At 44.2% G+C, this 18,251-nt stretch overlaps 1 protein-coding gene across 3 annotated transcripts in view; it reads right to left on the reverse strand.

Annotated features, from left to right (window-relative positions):
* The window catches only part of PRKG1 (protein kinase cGMP-dependent 1), a 494,892-nt gene that overhangs the window by 63,270 nt on the left and 413,371 nt on the right, over positions 1-18,251 (reverse strand). For all 3 annotated transcript variants that reach the window (XM_054832400.1, XM_054832399.1, XM_054832401.1), the window contains 2 exons: positions 16,965-17,030; positions 5,747-5,821 (listed from right to left, as the gene is read on the reverse strand). In XM_054832400.1, the coding sequence (XP_054688375.1) occupies positions 5,747-5,821; positions 16,965-17,030 (141 nt within the window). The remainder of the gene's footprint in view (positions 1-5,746; positions 5,822-16,964; positions 17,031-18,251) is intronic.

The following is an 18,251-nucleotide window of genomic DNA, read 5'->3' on the forward strand; positions in this document are numbered from 1 at the left end:
CAAAGGAAAAGGAGAAACACGTCGAGCCAGCAGCGGCCCTCCAAGGAACGCCGCCGAGGAGCCACCCAGGAGACGCGAAAACACTTTCTCTTGTAAACACGTCGGCAAGGGAGAAACCAGCGGGAGCGGGGGATGCGAGGATTTCACGGCGCAGAACCCGCGACTTGGGCAGAACTCAGGGGAAGCCTTCGACAGCAGATGGCACCTGAACGCCGGCGACCGGAGACCTCGGGAGCAGGCTGCAGTCCAGCCACGCAGACAAGCACCTGCTTCGAAAATTTTTCCTGAACCGGCGTCTTCGAAAAAAGGTCATTTTGTAAGCAGCAAACGAAAGGAAAAAAGACCAGGCGCCGTGCCACCTCGCTTGCTCGAACTATAAAGCTGTATCCGTACCTTTCTCGGTAGAATGAAGTCAATTTTACCTTTAAAGCCAGGGTGGGAGGGGAAAAGCATCTACAAAGTATGCATATAAAACTGAAAAATATTAATAACCACCCTCTGCACCAAAACAAAGTCAATAAATCGCTATGTTACGAATCGACGTAGCAAGAGAGGCGGCATAAAGTGAAAAAAGGGACGACCGGCCAGTAAAATCGATGGTTTGGATGGAGCTCTTCACCAAACCACAGCTCGCGCAGAGCTGAGGGGTGTTTGGGGCAGAGCTGTCGGGAAAGGAAAATGCACGGTATGCCTCCACGAAGGTCCTCGCCTCCTCGAGTCCTGCAAAAAGGAGACAATTTTGGCCGCGAGTACCAAGACGTACTCCCCCAGGGCTGCAACGCAGCTGGAATGAAGGGAAAAAAACCCAAAAAGTGCAATCAAAATAGCCTACGTCTGCAGATGGCCTGGAGCAACTGGAGGAAGGCACCGGAGTCTGGACTTCGAGAGGATATTCACTTCAAGCCCCGCTGCCACAGGAGATCAACGTCAGCAGATAATTCTGGATGTGACAGGAGACAAGGAGCGCAGGGACCCCGGTCATCGAGGCGGATACACTCGGCCTGGTTGGGCAAAGCCCAGGCAGCCGCCAGCTTTCCCAGCTTGGGGCTGAGGGCCACCTTGCTGGTGTCCTTGTCTCCGCGCCACGGGGGAGGCTCTCCCTTGCTGCAGCCACGTCACGGAAAGGTGGGACCAAGCCACAGGGGACCTCACCTGATGCCCTCGTCAGTGGTTAAAGCGGCGCACGGCAATTAACTTCTGGAGTTTCTGGATGGGGAAGACACGAGGGATTTGCGCGCCTGGAGCTGACAGCGCTCACCGGACCCTCGCCTCGCGTGGTACCAATGACCGTGGTAGAAACCACCCGTTTCCTCTCGGATGTATGGGAGCTGCGGCAGTGGCTCCATCCGGAGCTGGCCTATGCTCAGATGGATCTCCTGCTTACGTGGGTATCTCCTTCATGCCCCAAACACCAACGCCTGACACTGGGACATGAACGCCATTCTTCTGAAACTCCTGTTTTCTCAGAACATGAAGCGAATTAATTTGCCTCTCTCCTTCACCTTTTCTCTGGTAAGGCTGTAACTATAATATCCATTAGTCGATGAATTCGTTAACTTATCTGAATGCATCCGAGGAGTAGAATATTAATTATATAGTCTCACAGACGATACGTCGACGATTTCTGATTTAAGAGATTGCACACAAAGAATGGATGGTAAGGAGAACTGCCAGTCCCAGGCTTGCAAAAACCAGGGAAAAGCGTCCCAAAACAGGTATTAGTTGGGTAGCAAGGTGTATGTTGTAAACGACTAAACCGGTTCTGGTGCTGGAGTCAGCTCACGTTATAAAGACAACCTCTGTAATCATGAAGATAAAAAAGGGTTCTTCCATTCAGCTGAAAGCTATGGTTCTTAGGTTCACCTGAATTTAAGAAAACCCACAAAAAAAGCATCAAAGATGACTCAGCTTTAGCACACGAACAACTTTTTTTGAATCCCCCAGCTTTCAGCAGTGCAGGTGTACGCTTGCTTTCCTAGAAAGACATATCTTCTTGAGGGAAGGCCAAAGGCCTTGAAGAACACAACTTCCTTCGAGGTCTGGTTGGCAGCGACCGCTGGGCACCTTCCCACTGGAGCACTGACATAGCCGTGTGCTGGGCGGGCCAAGGGCCAGGCATGTAGGACACAATGTGCCCATTCAGAACGGAGAGATGCCTACAACCGTGACGGCCAGCATGCAGATACCTCAAAGCCATGGTCCCCCTGTGACACCTCATTTAGCGGTGCCGGAAGCCCCTCTGCTCAGCTGAACTCTTTTTGAGTGGTGGTATGCATTTTCTTTGCCTTCAAGAGCTGAGCAGAGCTTGGTCCTTTCCTTCAAATCATGCCCGAGGGCAGGAAGTGGTGGCTCAGTTGTCTACAGCAGTTTGATCGCTAGAACATTTTCCCAGGTCCTAGGAGCACCCTAACCATATCTCGAGGCTTGGCTGGGGAAACACCAGGCTGCCAAGAGAGAAACTCAACTAAAAGTTGTTCCCTTGCAGACCTGGAGGACTGCTGGACCCATGGAAAGATCTTCTGACCCTCTAACTTCTGCCTAACATCCTCTCAGTCGTGTCTGCAGTGGCACTACCAGCTCTGTGACCCCAGGGTCCTGCTCTAGCACGGAGATAAAAAAACCACCCACCAGTGCCACCCATTTGGTCGTCATTTCTGCAACAAACTCCTGCCCATGGCCCAAGTCCTGCTTTAGGAACACGAAGCCTGCATCAGATGTAGTCTAAAAGTGTGCTTTTGCTGTACAGGAGCCTACAAATTAACAGGAATTTAATAATCCAGAAGAGAAGTCTCAGGAGCTTTATATCATATCTACCTTGATATGGTAGATTTATATGAAAATACATTTGCTGCCATTTTATAGATATTTTTATATGTATCATTTCAGTTCATATTTCTTAACTGATAAGAAAATATGAAACCGTTCACGGTTTGGCCCGGAACATGGCAACCGGACCAGGCAAGAGCAGGTTCTGACGCTCCGTAATGACGTCTCACAACGACGTCCTTTGCACTTACTCTGCCTGGTGACGCCTGCTGAACATCTGACCTTCACGGGGATCATCCCGACCCACCTGATACATGGCGAGATGCGGGGATAGACAAAATTTCCATCCATCCACAGACCTTCTGCCACCTGCCATACAAGCGCTGAAAATGAGATGCTAGCTACAAGGACGCTAAAAGAGGGAAGATGGGTTTTTTACGTGAGTTGTGTAAAGCCGAATGCGCTTTACGTGCCAAGTTCTCCCCTTTCGCAAACTTGCCCTCGGAAAAGATAAACCCTTGAAGGACAATTAGCCGGAGCTAATTAACAGCTGCTTGAAAAGTAATCCAGGTTACAATTTCCGCCGAGCCGACTTTTCTCCCAGCGGAGTTTTATCTTGCGAGATACAGAAACAATAACGCTCGAGCAACAAAACTTTCTGCAGCAGCTTCCAAAGCATCTCGCTTTACTCTCAAACTAACCTGGCCATTTTTTCCTCTTCTGTTCATCTTTTCACAGCCATGCGCTTGCTTTCAAGGACTTGAGCAAACGTGAATGTGGTATTTCACTAATAAATGCCGTATCTTTCAAAAGAGCATTCCTTTTTTTAAAGTTTCTCCAGGCAGACAGCACCGATCCCTTCTCCTTATTCAAAGTCAAAATGCGAAGGGCACTAATGTCACCGTCACCTACGGTCTCGAGTGACAGGGCTCAAGCACAGACCTCTGGACTTTGAAGACAGAAAATTTGCTATCAAAATTAATCGATTCCTCTTTTAGGGAACAGTTCCTCCATCGCTTTGCCCTTCCGTTGGGATGAAATACTTGGCATTAGAAGAAAAGAAGAGGAATAAAGAAGATAAAGGCTCTAAGGATGTTCGGGCCAACACTGGCCCGTTGGTCCCCAAAATAAAAGAGTTTATCCAACAAACCGCAGCCCCCCACAAAGACAGGTTATAAAGCACACAAGGGATCCTGAAAGTCCTTCCCTAAAATTCACCAAACTACCCTGAAAAAGCCTCCCATACAACCTGCTGTGCCTGTGATGATAAATTACTACGTGATACTCCATTAATAATACAGCTGAAAATCGTAGATGTGAAGAGACCGACTACGAATCGGGGAACGACAAGTCCTATTTGCAAATTCTGCTCGGTGTTAATGGGTCATAAAAGCTTCTGTGATAACAGCATCGTGTTATTACTAAAACCCCAAATCCCCCGTTTCATTACCGATGTTTTCTTCCTTTTTATTCAAACGGCAATCAAAATAATCCAACCAGTTACGCTAAAAAAAAAAAAAAAAAAAAAAGACATCTAAAATAATAATAGCACATGCCTGGGATACTTGGGACCATCTCTCTGAAGCTGCTTAAGCTTATTTTGCCACACTTTGTAAAACGTCCGTTTGATGTGGCATTCCGCGCCCCGCACGGCTATGTTCTGGGGTGGTACCAGGGGCTGACAGCCCCCTGCCTCTTCAGTTCAGGCGACAAGAATTTTAGGGAACTTCAGCATTTGAAGAAGAAAAGCTTACATGTTTGAATTGGGGTAGGGAAATACTCTTCTAAACAAAAACGCAACCGCGGGGTGCCTTCTAGTACTTTAAAATAAATTAAACGTGATGAAAATTGCATTTCAGAGTTCACTCAAAGATGACAACAAGAAGAGACTATCTTAATTTGTGGGTACTTTGCAATATTAGCAAATCTCGTCCAAGAAACTAAGTTTCCTGGGATGCATATTTACTTCCTGAAACAAACAAACAAGAAGTTATTTTTAATCGACTAACTAATTAGGGCTTCTCATTTTCCCTCCAGAGAAGTGCCAAATTCCTTTCTAATACACTATTTCAATCCCCTCCGGTTTAATAAGAAGTTACTATGTATAACTGAAGAACAATCTTAAATTTAGATGGTTTTGGATCACTGATTAACAGTCACACCCAGCATATGACTTGGAGAAAACACCTATCCTCTTCTTCAATGTGGTAATAAAAAAAAAAAAAAATTCAGAAAAAAAGTAAAATTATTTTCTAAGAGGAAAAGTAAAATCATTTTGTATAGAGCAACTTCAGTTTTCTTTTAAACTACTTTTGCCTTTGAATTATCTTGGCTTATATTCAATATCCCTCTAACCAACACATTCCTCTTCAAAAGCTTAATTGTTGGTATAGAATCAAAGTACAGACATCACAAAGTTTTCCCATTAAAAACAAATTGCAGATCAAGACTGAATGAAGAGTGGGGTGGTTTTTTTTGGAAATATTTTAAAATCACAATACGCTACAGCTCACCTCTGAAAGGAATGAATATTTCTGGTAGGACTTCCGATGAATATATTGCTTCACGTCAAAGTATCTCTAGTATGTTTTATTCCACAACAATTTCCTTTGTTACCAAGCTCTGTAATTTCTCACCTTAAACTATTTCAAGAGAATTATTTTGCACTCAGTTTTGAAGATGCAACACTTCCGTGGACTCAAACATTGTGATTAAGATGGACCTTGGGACCACTCGGCTCCGAGCCCTGACCTGAGGAGACCCATTGCCCTCCACTCCTCCCATGTTCATGGAGAGAGCCAGGGAGACAGGCCAAGGCTCATCCAGAGGAAAATTCAGAATTAGCGCCCAATTCACTACTTTCCAAGCTGTTTTATGCTACTGTGTTGAGAAAAAGCAGGTGTTTTTGGAATTACAATGATGTACCGTCAATAAAAACGAGGTTAAGATTTTATGCTGAACGCAACGAGCAGACACTTACTTTGCTTTTGCTTCTGCATCTTCATAGGCTTTGTTGGAAACGTCATCTAGGCCGCCAATCAGGTGTTTGAAGGAGCTGTAAAAACAAAGGGGCATTTTTAGAGGAAGAGTCTCCATTTGGGAGCCACGCAAGCCAACGTGGCTCTTCGGCAGCAACCAGGGGCCATCCCTCGATGCCGGGGATGGCCATGACCAACCAAACCAGGGCCAGGGCTGGTCATCTGCTGGGAAACACGGCCTCAGACACGCTGGAGAAGGGGTGTAAATGCAATAACCAATGCCAAATTTATCTATCCAGCTCCTTTAGGGACTGACCCTGCTGAAATCACTGCTGAAGTTTCCCCTCCCTCCAATATAAGTTTTCAGTCTGTCAACGTGTCCCATGATGGTGAGGTGCCACCACCGTAGCCCTGTCCTCCAACCAGAAACCCTAGAAATCCCTCTGCTTTCAAAGTGAAGGACAATCTTTATTTCCATACCTTAGCTTTCTCACCTTAAGAGAAACAGCAGCCAAAAACACAGCGGAGAGAAATAAAAAGAAAAAAAAAAGAAAAGGCAGAGAAGGAAAAGAAAGCGAGGGCAGAAAGGCAAGCGAATTGTCATCAGCCAAATTGCTTAATGACATCGAAGAGTAAATTTGGCTTCAATTGGGTTAAACTGAGCGAGAGAGGGTGAAACGTTAGGAGTGCTTGATACATGGAGTACCAAGCTGTCTTCTGTCCGAGCTGTGAGTAGCCTGAGCACTCCCCTAACACCATCCTCTGTCCCAGGGGAGATACAGAGGGCACAGACATATGGGAAAAAGAATTAGACAATCTTTTTATATCGTGAGTGACTCAAACAAGTGGACCCAACGACCATTCGATCATCTAACGAGCATCGCTCCGGAGGAAAAAAAAAAAAATTAAAAAAATATAGCTGTTATGTCTTTGGTAGTAGTATTACAGAATGTCAGACTAAGAAAGACAGACAAATTGGATATTTTTAGTAATTTTAATAAGGGAAATCAATTAACACCTATAACTGAAAACATTCCGGGTGAAAAGCACAGTTCCCTCCTACACGTTTCCATCATTCCCAATGGGTCTGTCTCACACAGGTTTTCCTTTTTCAAAACAGAAAGCACCATTTGCCAAGTGAGAAAAGAGCTGGGCTCATTTGAAAGGACGAACTGCTGCAAACTACAGTCTCTTGACTAATCCCTGCCTTATGGCCACAGCTCCAGCAATGAAAGCCCTGCGGTTCCTCCAGCTTCTATACATTCGTGACACTCCTGAGGCACTGAACATACGGCCAAAGAATGGAAATGGCTATTAAGAAGCTGAAAAAAAAAATAATTGAAAAGTTGAAAAAATATTTTTTTAAAAAAATCACCATTTAGGACCATATTTACAAATTTAGGAATAAGAACGGGGTATTTAATATGGCCCTCTCTCAATGACGACTTTTAGGATGCAAGAGAATTAACGCTATTCAGCGGGTGAGGAACGTACAGGGCAGGTTAACAGAGGCAACAGCTTGCAGATCGTTTGCAGGTTTTTTTTCCTCCTAACTCGCTTGGTTCCAGATCACAGGACATTATATAGGACAAAGAGCCACGGATGAAAACCCAAAAAGCTCCATCCTCCCCAGCTGTTGGTGAAAAACCAGCCACGGGCAGAATTCCTGACGCATTTGGCGCGAGCGGAGGGCAGCTGTGGGAAACGCAATATCCTGTGCCGTGCGGGGTTAACCGGGGTGACTCCGCCCTCCCTTTGGCCTCCAGCGCGGTCCAACTGCTCTGGCCCCGCTTTGCCCGAGCGGCTTAAACGTGCCGTACACTCTTAAGTGGGTACTTAAGTGTCCCACTGCATCAGGAGATGCCTGACCCCAAGGGAGGGACCCTGCTCGCACGGGGCGAGCGGGGACGTCGCTTCCAGAAGAACAAAAGGAGGCTTAATTATCTTGCTTTATGAAAAGCAGCTGGAAAAAGCTGTATTTTACCCATTATTGTAATAAATATGAGGCAAGAGGTCAGAGTTGGGAAAGGTATTTCTGCTGGTTGGTATCTAGAGCTGCTCGCTGTAACAGCCTTTTGCATAATTACAGTCGTCACCGCTCTGGAAATAGCCTCCGCCCACACAAATTCCCCGAGTCTTTCATTTTGTTTAATTCGTAATATTTTAAATGACGACAGTCTAGGAAATCATTGACGCAGCACAGGGAAAGCCACGGGATCTCGTCGATGAGGAAGAGAAGGCAAAGACCCCTTTGCTCCTCCACGGAACTTGTGTTCGCGTTTTTTAACGAGGCAGGCTGCAATTTTCCATAGTAAGATGCGTTAATCACCAGAGTATCTTTTCGACCCCAAATTCCTTACTCAGCAGTGAAAAATACGAAAAATTCAGCTCATTCAGTACATCTTGCGCTGAAGACGTGCCATAGGATGATGCCAAACCCTTGGAAGATGACAGTGAAGGCAAAACAAGATATGTATGTTAATGCTCGCTTGCACCACAAACAGATAATTAGGCAATTAAGCAAGACACAGTAATACCGTAATCCTCTGGGAACGACGTAAGACATGACTTAAGGCTTCAAATGCAATTTAAAACAGCTAGGCGTGGTTTGCTTGCATGTGGTTAGGAAAACGGGGCAGGGTCAAACATCCAATTTTTATTTTGGCAATGCAAATAAATCTTTGTCTAGTGAAACATTATATGGGCAAATAAGAAAAAGTCACTGAAAGGAGTAACAACGGTTTGTCTAAGTTTTTATTAAAATATCTGAAGCAAGACTTAGGACTGGGCGAGCTACTGAAGCTCACTCGAGTCACTTTTTTATTGCCTATCTCGACACTGTCGAAGTTATCATCTCGGTCACAACTTCCCCAAGAATTTCACCAGCAAACTGCTCATTCTTTTCTCCGCACAGCCTTCTCTCTTCATTTTTTTTCTATTCTCTCCTCATAACCAATTTTCTCCATGGATAAACTTCACCCCAACTGGGAAAAACAGTAAAGCACCAAAACCTAAAACCTCCAATGAAAGAGTTCAGCTCAGCTCGTATGGGGTCAGTCATGCTAGGATAAGACTTTTTTATTTTATTTTTCTCCAATTTCCATTGCCGAGAGGGTTGATACAGTAACCCTTCTCGACACTCCCTAGCTTATCCCCGTTAAAAAAAACGAATCAGGCTTTCAAATACTGACAAAAACGTAAAATCCAAAGTGAAAAATCTGCAAAACCTGAAATATTTAAAATGTTTCCTTAAAAAAACCCGTATCATCTTGATACGCGTAACCGAAGATGACAATAAGCAGAAAAAAACCCCAGCATTTAGGCATCAGGCAATTCTGCACTCCCAGCGCCCACAACATTTACACCCGGTAAATCTCAGCGCGCCAGGAAAATATTGTTATCAACGTAAATAAATGATACGGAGGGGAAAAAAAAAAAAGGCAGAAAATAAATAAAAGATGAACCCAAATCAACTTCAGTGTAAATATTCTTACAGTTCAGGAGAATCTATGAACAGTTTCAAACACTTTTTCAGGTACGAGAGGTACGTATAAAAAAAACAAAAAAAAGAGTTTGAAAAGTTGCACCAGTTTCTCTCTCAAGGTGCCAGTAACAATCAAATTGTTAGGAATGAGTTTTCAACCTTCTCCTCCTGTTTTATGTCCATACAAAGTAACTGCAAATAAAGCCTGTTTGTACGTGTTTATTCAAATTGATTTACAGAACAGATGCTCAAGGTTGGCCCGCTTGCGTCTGCACAATTTTGATCAGAATACGTTTTATAGACAATTTCCTAAAGGACCAATCCATCAAATCCAGCATATCGTAATTGTTAACTTTTCTCCAATCAGCCCAACTGTACCGCTGCAACAAACCTAATAACCCCTCCCGGGAGCCTGAAAATTCACTAAGACAAGCTAGGACAGGGCCAAGCTTGAAACACTTTGGAGGCAACGACGTCGCGCGTCTCCCGCAACTAGTTTCTTCCCAGAGGATGAATTGCTGCAGTATCTCAGTAGGACACACTTAACTAGCAACAGCCTCGATTTTATTTCACACAGGGTCTTAGCAAGTCAGAAACACGGAAAGCCTACGAACTGGCGAGAAAAAATTGCTCTTGGAATTAAAACTGAATAGGCGACATCTGACGACTAACAACCGTTATAAAATATTAATGGATTTACCTAGATCACGCGTTTGAGCAGAAGAAAATTGTATTTTTGCAACGAGCTGTCTGGCTCCCCAAGTATCCAAAGGCTTCCAGAAATCCCTTGAAATGGTCAGACGTATAGCTTTACAATTCCTACGAACAACGCGTGGATTCTGCTGAACTTTTCAAGCCAACTTCAAGCCCCCCAGTTGGGTCCATGCGTCACAGTTGGCAGGAAGAACATCTCCTTCCCTCCAGACGGCCTGGCTGAATCAACACGGTCTCGTCGTTAAGCTCGAGCACGGAGATGACGCCAGCCTGCCCGGTGCCGAGATCCCTTAGCAAAGCCGTCATCCTCATTTGATCAGCCTCGTCGCTGTCTCATTTTTTCTCCCTACCGGGTTAGCGGAACTTCCTCTTCAATGACAGCGTGCACGGACACGGTGAAACTCTGACTATAAAGTGAAATTCCCTGGAAATTTTTCCTCTGGATTACGAAGCTTTGAAAACAGTGTAGGACTACACTGTTTTCCTTCTGGCAAGATGAGAACTCTTAATGTTATAGCAAATAATCTATGTGCTGTCATAGTCCTCTTCTTTGGGCGACCAAAATTAACGGTACTCCCAACGCGGTCACTGTAGAGCTTGTAGGGCTGCACCACAGCATCTACCTCACCTGGAAATCCCACCTCTGACACTCGTTTCATTTTCTGTAGGTTCTTCTAAATACTGGTAGCGATCGCAAACCTGCCAGTCAATTCTCTTCAGCCATTCCCAAACACAAACTCCGACAAATCCCTATAAATAATTTCCTAAATGTGTTGGCTTTCTTTGATGCGGACTTCTAAGACCTGAAGATGAAGGAATTGTAGGTGCCCCTGTCCAGTTGATTTCCCAAAGAGCTCCTTTAATTTCTCAATCTTCCATTTTTAATATTGAGAATCAAAGTTACAGACCTACTTTTAAAACTACTTAATTTAAGCTAAATCAACAAATTATCATTTCATGCAAGGTAATCTTCCATGGTCTGCTCATCACTGCTTACCAAAAAACAACCTTTTGTGTTCATTATGTGCCAAAACCTACTCCACCAACTCTGCTGCTTCAGTGACCACTTGTTACGCTATCCTAATCAGGGATATCTGGGATTTTCCATTTTTAGTAGCAATTATTTTCCCCTCTTCTCTGGAAATTTACAGTCATTTATAATGACATGGGTCCAGAGTTCTCTCTTTCTACAAAAACTTTTCCTATTTTTGCTATTCATATTGAAACACATCCACATCCAAACACATCCAGGAGTCCCTTCACTACTACTCCTTTACTGTCTGCTTCAAAGTGATTTTGACCCAGAACAGATATCCATGCTGATATCTCTCTTAGGTTCCAGCCTATTGAATCCCGATGAAATTAATCCCTATTACCTTAATTATATTTTTTCCAGTTGCATTTCATGTGTGGTTGCTCCTCCATCATATTTCCATTATCTCGGCACAAATTTTGCACCTTTACTCCTGGCACACGACATGCCTTTCTGTTTTTGGGATAAGCCCATGATTCCCTTTGCTCAGGGGCCCCAGTTTGCCCCCTCTGGCTCCTTGTGCAATCCCCAGTTTCGCAACAGATTCCTTGCAGAATTTCCCCTAACGCTGCAAAATCTCCCTTCTTCGCATGGTCACAGCCTGGATTTTCTTCACAGGTTGTGGTTCTTGGCTGGAGCTAGGTCTTCCTCCTTGCTTCCTCATCTTCAGTAACGGCCTGCTACTTATGTTCTCTCCTCTGCACAACAAATTTATTGCTTTATGCCTTTTTTCCCTCTGCTAGCTCATGCTGCCACCCTCTTTGTGATCATTACCTCTGAAGAGTCACGGTCCTTATCAAGACATCTGCCATCCACTGATGTCTCAGCTGGTATCTGCAATGCTTCAGTTCTATGGGCAGCCACTTCTCCACGTCTTCAGAATCAATCCAAACTCCAGAATAATTTCCAGTTGCAACCCAAACTCTCCTGTTTTCTCCTCCATGAACTGTTTTCTCCTCCATGAACTATAGCATGTGATATATTGTCCATACACAGCTTCCAGCTCAAGGATCACATGCGCTCATCTTCAGCAACTTCCATTCCCTGAATAAATATACTTCCGCTGTTGCTACTCACTCACACGCTGTTACACTTTCTTCCTCCTTATTACCTTAAAAGAACACGCCACACCTTCGCTGTTTTCTGCCCCAAGTTTACTGACTCCCACCATTCATTGGCTTCTTACATCTAGGCCAACATGGTATCAGCAGACTGAGCTAAAGCACTCATTTAACACGATAAACACTCACATTCACATTTCTTCTGTGCCATGCACGTTAGTATCAGAAAATACGGTGCAGAGGCTATGTGAAGTAGCTCACCTGGTTTAAAAGAACAACCAAATTAAAAGTTCAATGCTGACCCTGTATCTTCTTCATTGTTGGGTTCAGGTTATTGCTGAAGGACATCTTCCCAAAGGTTCACAGAATCACAGAATAGTCTGGGTTGGAAGGGACCTTTAAAGGTCACCTGGTCCAACCCCCCTGCAACAAGCAGGGACATCTTCAACTAGATCAGGTTGCTCAGAGCCCTGTCCAACCTCACCTTGAATGTTCCCGGGGATGGGGCATCTACCACCTCTCCAGGCAACCTGTTTCAGTGTCTCACCACTCTCATCATAAAAATTTCTTCCTTGTATCTGGTCTGAATCTACCTTCTCTTAGTTTAAAACCATTACCCCTTGTCCTATCACAACAGGCCCTACTAAAAAGTCTGTCTGCATCTTTGTGATAAGCCTCCTTTAAGTACTGGAAGATGCAATAAGGTCTCCCCAGAGCCTTCTCTTCTCCAGGCTGAACAAGCCCAACTCTCTTAGCCTGGCTCCATAGCAGAGGTGCTCCAGCCCTCGGATCATCTTCACGGCCTCCTCTGGACTCACTCCAACAGCTCCATGTCCTTCTTGTCCTGGGGACCTCAGAGCTGGACGCAGTACTGCAGGGGGGTCTCACGAGAGTAGAGGGGGAGAATCCCCTCCCTCAACCTGCTGGTCACGCTGCTGGGGATGCAGCCAAGGATATGGTTGGCTGTCTGGGTTGTGAGCACACATTGCTGGCTCATGTGGAGCTTCTCATCCACCAGTACCCTCAAGTCTTTCTCTGCTGGTCTGCTCTCAATCTCTTCATCCTCCAGCCTTTATTGATACCAGGGGTTGCCCTGACCCACATGCAGGACCTTGCACTTGGCCTTGTTGAACCTCATGAGGTTCACATGGGCCCACTTCTCAAGCCTGTCCATGTCTCTCTGAATGGCATCCTGTCTCTCAGGCATGTCAACCGCACCACTCAGCTTGGTGGCGTCTGCAAATTTGCTGAGGGTGCGCTCGATCCCACTATGTCATTGATGAAGATATTAAACAGTACTGGTCCCAACATGGACCCCTGAGGGACACCACTCATCACTGATCTCCATGCAGACATTGAGCCATTGACCACTACTCTGTGGACGTGACCATCCAGCCAATTCCTCATCCACCAAAGAGCTCATCCATCAAATCCATCTGTCTCCAATTTAGAGAAAAGGATGTTCAACGCGCTGGTTGTTCACGAGCAGTATTCATTCATTCACATGGGAGTGAAATGCAGCAAAATCTGACATTAAGCCTCAGCAAAGTCAGCTGAAATTTCTCTTACAGCTTGGTTGGAGCCGGATGATCGGCTTCAGCTCACCTCCTGCATGGTGGAGACTGCTGATGAAGCCAGAGAGCGTTAAGGACCAAATCCCACTGAAATTCATTATTCTGGTAAAGGAAGGGACTTAAAAAGATAATTGCAAGACGGAAAGAATCTCAATGTTGTCCTTCTTAACAAATATTTTCAGGACAAGGACAAGTGGGAACAAAATGGCTTAAAGTCATGGGACACAGCAAATGCTTGCCGTACTGAAGGTCGGTTTCTTTGTTAGATAACGACTCTGCTCATTTCTACATCAGAAAAGGATGCTGAAAATCCATTGCAAAGCATGTCTACATAGATTTGCAAGAAATAGCTATACTACTTTTTGGGCAACTTCAGGGTGGTTTTGGACTGTAATTTCACGAGGAAATTAAAAAGCAAGGCAGCACTGACATCGTGAGAGTTTGGTAATTAATGACCCATCACGGACTACTGTTTGGCTTTCCTCATGGTATTTTCAACTCCCACTGCTTCACCCCTGTAGCATTTTCATACATATTTTTTTGAATTTCAGAAATGATTTTAGGCAAACCATTTCATCTTTCCATGCTTAAGCAACATCTCATCTCAAACCCAACTCTCCCGGAGCTTGCTTGGTGGCCTGGCTCATCCCTATAAAGAAAGTTTCCCGTATTATTACCCTCAAAATCCTCCAGCAACTAAACCAGCTGTACAACTGCTCATAATTTTGCCAAATCCAGAGACCACTCTTCCATCTGTCTTAGGTGTACCTTGCCATGACACCAAGGTGTGACTCCTACAGCTCAAGCGTCAACTAGATGGGAGTACGGCAGCTGTATTAGCAGTTGTGTGGGACAATTTTTGGATGTCTTGGGAAGACTTTTAGAAGGAAGCTTGAAGAGTTAGTCTGATGACAAGATAGTGCCAGTGGGTAATATTAACTTCTACTGACAGTAAGACTGAAATTCTCCAGTTTCTCAGAGAAATGGATTGACCGTTAAGGACACGATATTTTCCCATAACTTGTGCTTTGAAATTGCAACATCAATTTTGCTGAAACGTTTCAGATCGAGACACACACAGAGCATGAAAATTGCTGCTTCTGTAGTTACATGTGATTAAGCAAAGAGCTTGTCTTGTAATAGAAAATATCAGAAAACCTTAATGCCATGCATCACCCCTCCTCCTGCGCAGAACAACTTCCCACTATAGGTAAAGCCGACTTCCAGTTCCCATTGCTACCTGGCGTATAACTCAATGCGAACATTTACCATGCCCACCGTAACAACCCAAAAATTGTAATGTTCGCTGTGTCCAGATATAAAGAAATGCTACTTTTCCTCATTAACAGAACAGCATCTGCACAATTTTCCAAATTTACAGAAGCCTTAGCAGATTTTTCTCCGTATTAAAATTAGTTTCTGCAGTTATTCGCGTACCTATAAAATAATAATCTAAGAGAAGAGCTATGACAAGAAAGTCAGAACTGGTCAGGACAGAGGACAACCTTCCTTGAACTATAAATAGTGCTATAAAGAGCATTACTTTTCTTGCACTATAAATAGGATTCTTACAAATAGGGTTACTCTGCTACTAATTGCAGAGCATTACTAGAATCTCTGGTATAGATTAACTACAGCTTCATCAGTTTAAATTTAACTTGTACTTCCTTGCTATTTCAAGGGCATTATATACGGAGAAAAAGGCACAAGAGACAAGCAAAGAAATAGTCTGTAAAATGATGAGGAATGACTGACTCTGCAATTACTAGTTATTCGGGGTTTTTTAATGCTTACAGTGAAAAAAAAAAATCCCTTACAGAAGCGTTCAGAAAAAAATTGTATAAATTACTTGCTGCTTTATTTCGCTGAATTAATGTTTGCTAAATTATCTAATTATGGCAATTCTTCTCTTTGCCCCACAGAACGATAAGGCGTAGCGTGTCTTCTATCTACCAGGCTACCTTGCTTATGTATCTGAAAGCAAGCTGCTCAGCTGACAGTCCTGAAGTTCACCATCTGTTTTGAACGGATAGACCATAATTTTTTTTTTAATTGATCATAAACAAACTAACATATCAGAAGACCTAGGACTTTTGAAGTATTATTCCCCAGCTCAGCCATTACAGAACACCAGACCTCCAGAAAGGAAGGACTGGAAGATAACGGAACACAAACCCCTTGTGTCAAAGCAGGATTGAGTGTCTGTAGATCATCCCTGCAAGATACTTGAGCATCTCTTATGTATCTCATCAGAATATTAGAAGAGATTTGGAGATCACTCCTAACCCATCGCTGATGGCATCTTGCATCGAGACTACATGCCCAGGGAAGAGCTCAAGGACAGAGCAACCACTTGTCCTATTTGCCTCAGTACTCTCCTACACCAAGTTCCCAGCCCAGAGGGAGGACCTACATGTTTAAAAAAATCCAATGGATTTCTTTTCCTTTTGAACGCTTGCAAACTCCTCTTGTTTTCCTATAGCTCTGTGAGTGATCCCCACATGACGAAGCCGCCTCCTCTCAGCTTTCGCCTCCCTCCTGCAGGTCTCCTTGGGTTCTTGCACTGAGGGAGGCCGTGAAAAGTCAACCCCCATGCATCCCACCCGCCTCTCACGGTTTCACAGATCTATACCACACTCCCTTGGAAGGACTCCCGTGAAAGATTCGCCCGTACTTTTGATTGTCTATGCCAGTGCTTCACTGCCCTCACAACCGGAAAACCACCCCAGGAGTCGTGGTGAATTTTCAAGGTAATGCTAATATTTTTAAATCCCATTCCCTACACTTGTGGAGAGCGGTTGAATTTGCAGCACTGTTTTCTGGAGCCCAGGCATTTCTTTTCCAGCTTACCCCCCCACCCCCGATTCCTTCAAGCTCCCTCCATAAGACATTATTTCACTCTTCAGATCTCCTCTATCTCCTCTGAGCCACAGAGCTTCAAGCAGGGCTACGTCCTTTGGATGAGGGCTCTCCATCCCCACATGGACTAAAATAACAACATCCTGCTCTAACATTTGCCGGAAGCTTGATGCCTTTCATGACGTTTTGCCGACACGAACTCAATCTGTGTTCCACCGTAACGCCTGGATCCGTTTCCACAGTAATGCTGCCTCCCCATTTATTTCCATTTTTGTCTTTCCGCACTTCTTAATTGTCCGTTTTTGTCACTACTGACTTTTGTCTTACTGATTTAGGGGGACCTTCCCTCTACTTCATCAAGGACACCTATCTACTGTGACTTCATTACTCAAAATTAAACCACCTCCCTGGAGAAAATGATCAAAGGATTTAGTTAAAAACTGTAAAAGGTGCAAACTGGAGATACACCCCGAGGTAGGAAAATGGTGTACTTACTCTCTGTCTATGACCAGACAAGTTACTGCTTCAGCCGCGATGACGTTGGCTGTTCTGACATCCTCCCTGAAAGAAAAAAAATACGTTTCTTAAGTAAGCTGCATTATTTTCACTACAATCTTTTTAATTCCACACATATTGCATCCTTAAAGCACTTCCAGAATAGATTTCTGGGTTTCACAGCTTTTCGCCTTTATTGATTTGACGTTCATCGCCCGTAGAGGCTTCAAGCACATGAAAGCTAAAACCCACACATGATCAGAAAAACAGGTTCCCCTTATAAACAAGGCATCCAGCCACGCATCAGCCTGTACCTTTCATCTCGTTTAGGCAAAGTCTCGTTTCTTACTACACACACGTATGCACAGAAACCGTTTTATCGAAGTATTAGCTATTTGCATAGATGAATTTATGAACATTTGACTTCTCCTTATGTCCTCCTCCCCAAAAACCTACGCAATATCTCCACGTTGGAACACGAAACATCCAGTTAAGTAGGATGTCAGCTCTGCTCCTCAGAGCAGGTATGACATATATGGTTTGCCACAGGACTCGTGATGCATTCGCTCTCTGAGCGTGGAGAAGGCTGGGACTGTGCCGATAGAAGGGGCATGATTAGGACGGAGCTTTTGAAAGGTCTCTGCATTGAAACACTGCACTGGTACCTTTTTCAGAAATTAAAATTTTCAGAAATTAAAAATATTGCACTTAGAACTGGACTCTGGACATTTTTTTCTGTATTTTCATTACTGGCTGCTTTGTGTTCTCCCTTTCCCTGCCCCACCACGAATTTGGCCATGGCCAGCCCAAGCTCTAAAATACAAAGTTAACTCATTTTCATTGGACCGATTCGGTGTTTCATCAGGGCGATAGAGATGTCCTTGCATTTTCTGTGTCGGCCAAACAAACGTAGAGGATTCCGAGTGGCTCTTTTATTCGGATGCCCTCCAAACCTTTCCTCGTACGAAGGGTAAGTGGATTAGAGGGAAAAGAGCCCCACCGCTTTTAAACACACCTAATTCATTTAGAACTGGGAAACCACTGTACGTTTCCACTGGAGCAGAAAATGCGATTTAAAAGCGCTGTTAGAAATGACAGTTTCCCCTATGTAAAGATTGGAGGTATTAAAGCAGGAATATAGTAAAAAAAAAAAAAAAAGTGTGGTGCATGTGCACTCCTACAGGAATGTGCACTCTCCCTTTAAGGCAATCATTAATTAACTGTAATAACTTCTGAGCTATCCTGAATATCGTTAGAACAGAGCAAGCAGAACTACGAACTGAAAGA

The sequence above is a fragment of the Grus americana genome, chromosome 7 (assembly GCF_028858705.1).
Source record: "Grus americana isolate bGruAme1 chromosome 7, bGruAme1.mat, whole genome shotgun sequence".
NCBI classification, from domain to species: domain Eukaryota; kingdom Metazoa; phylum Chordata; class Aves; order Gruiformes; family Gruidae; genus Grus; species Grus americana.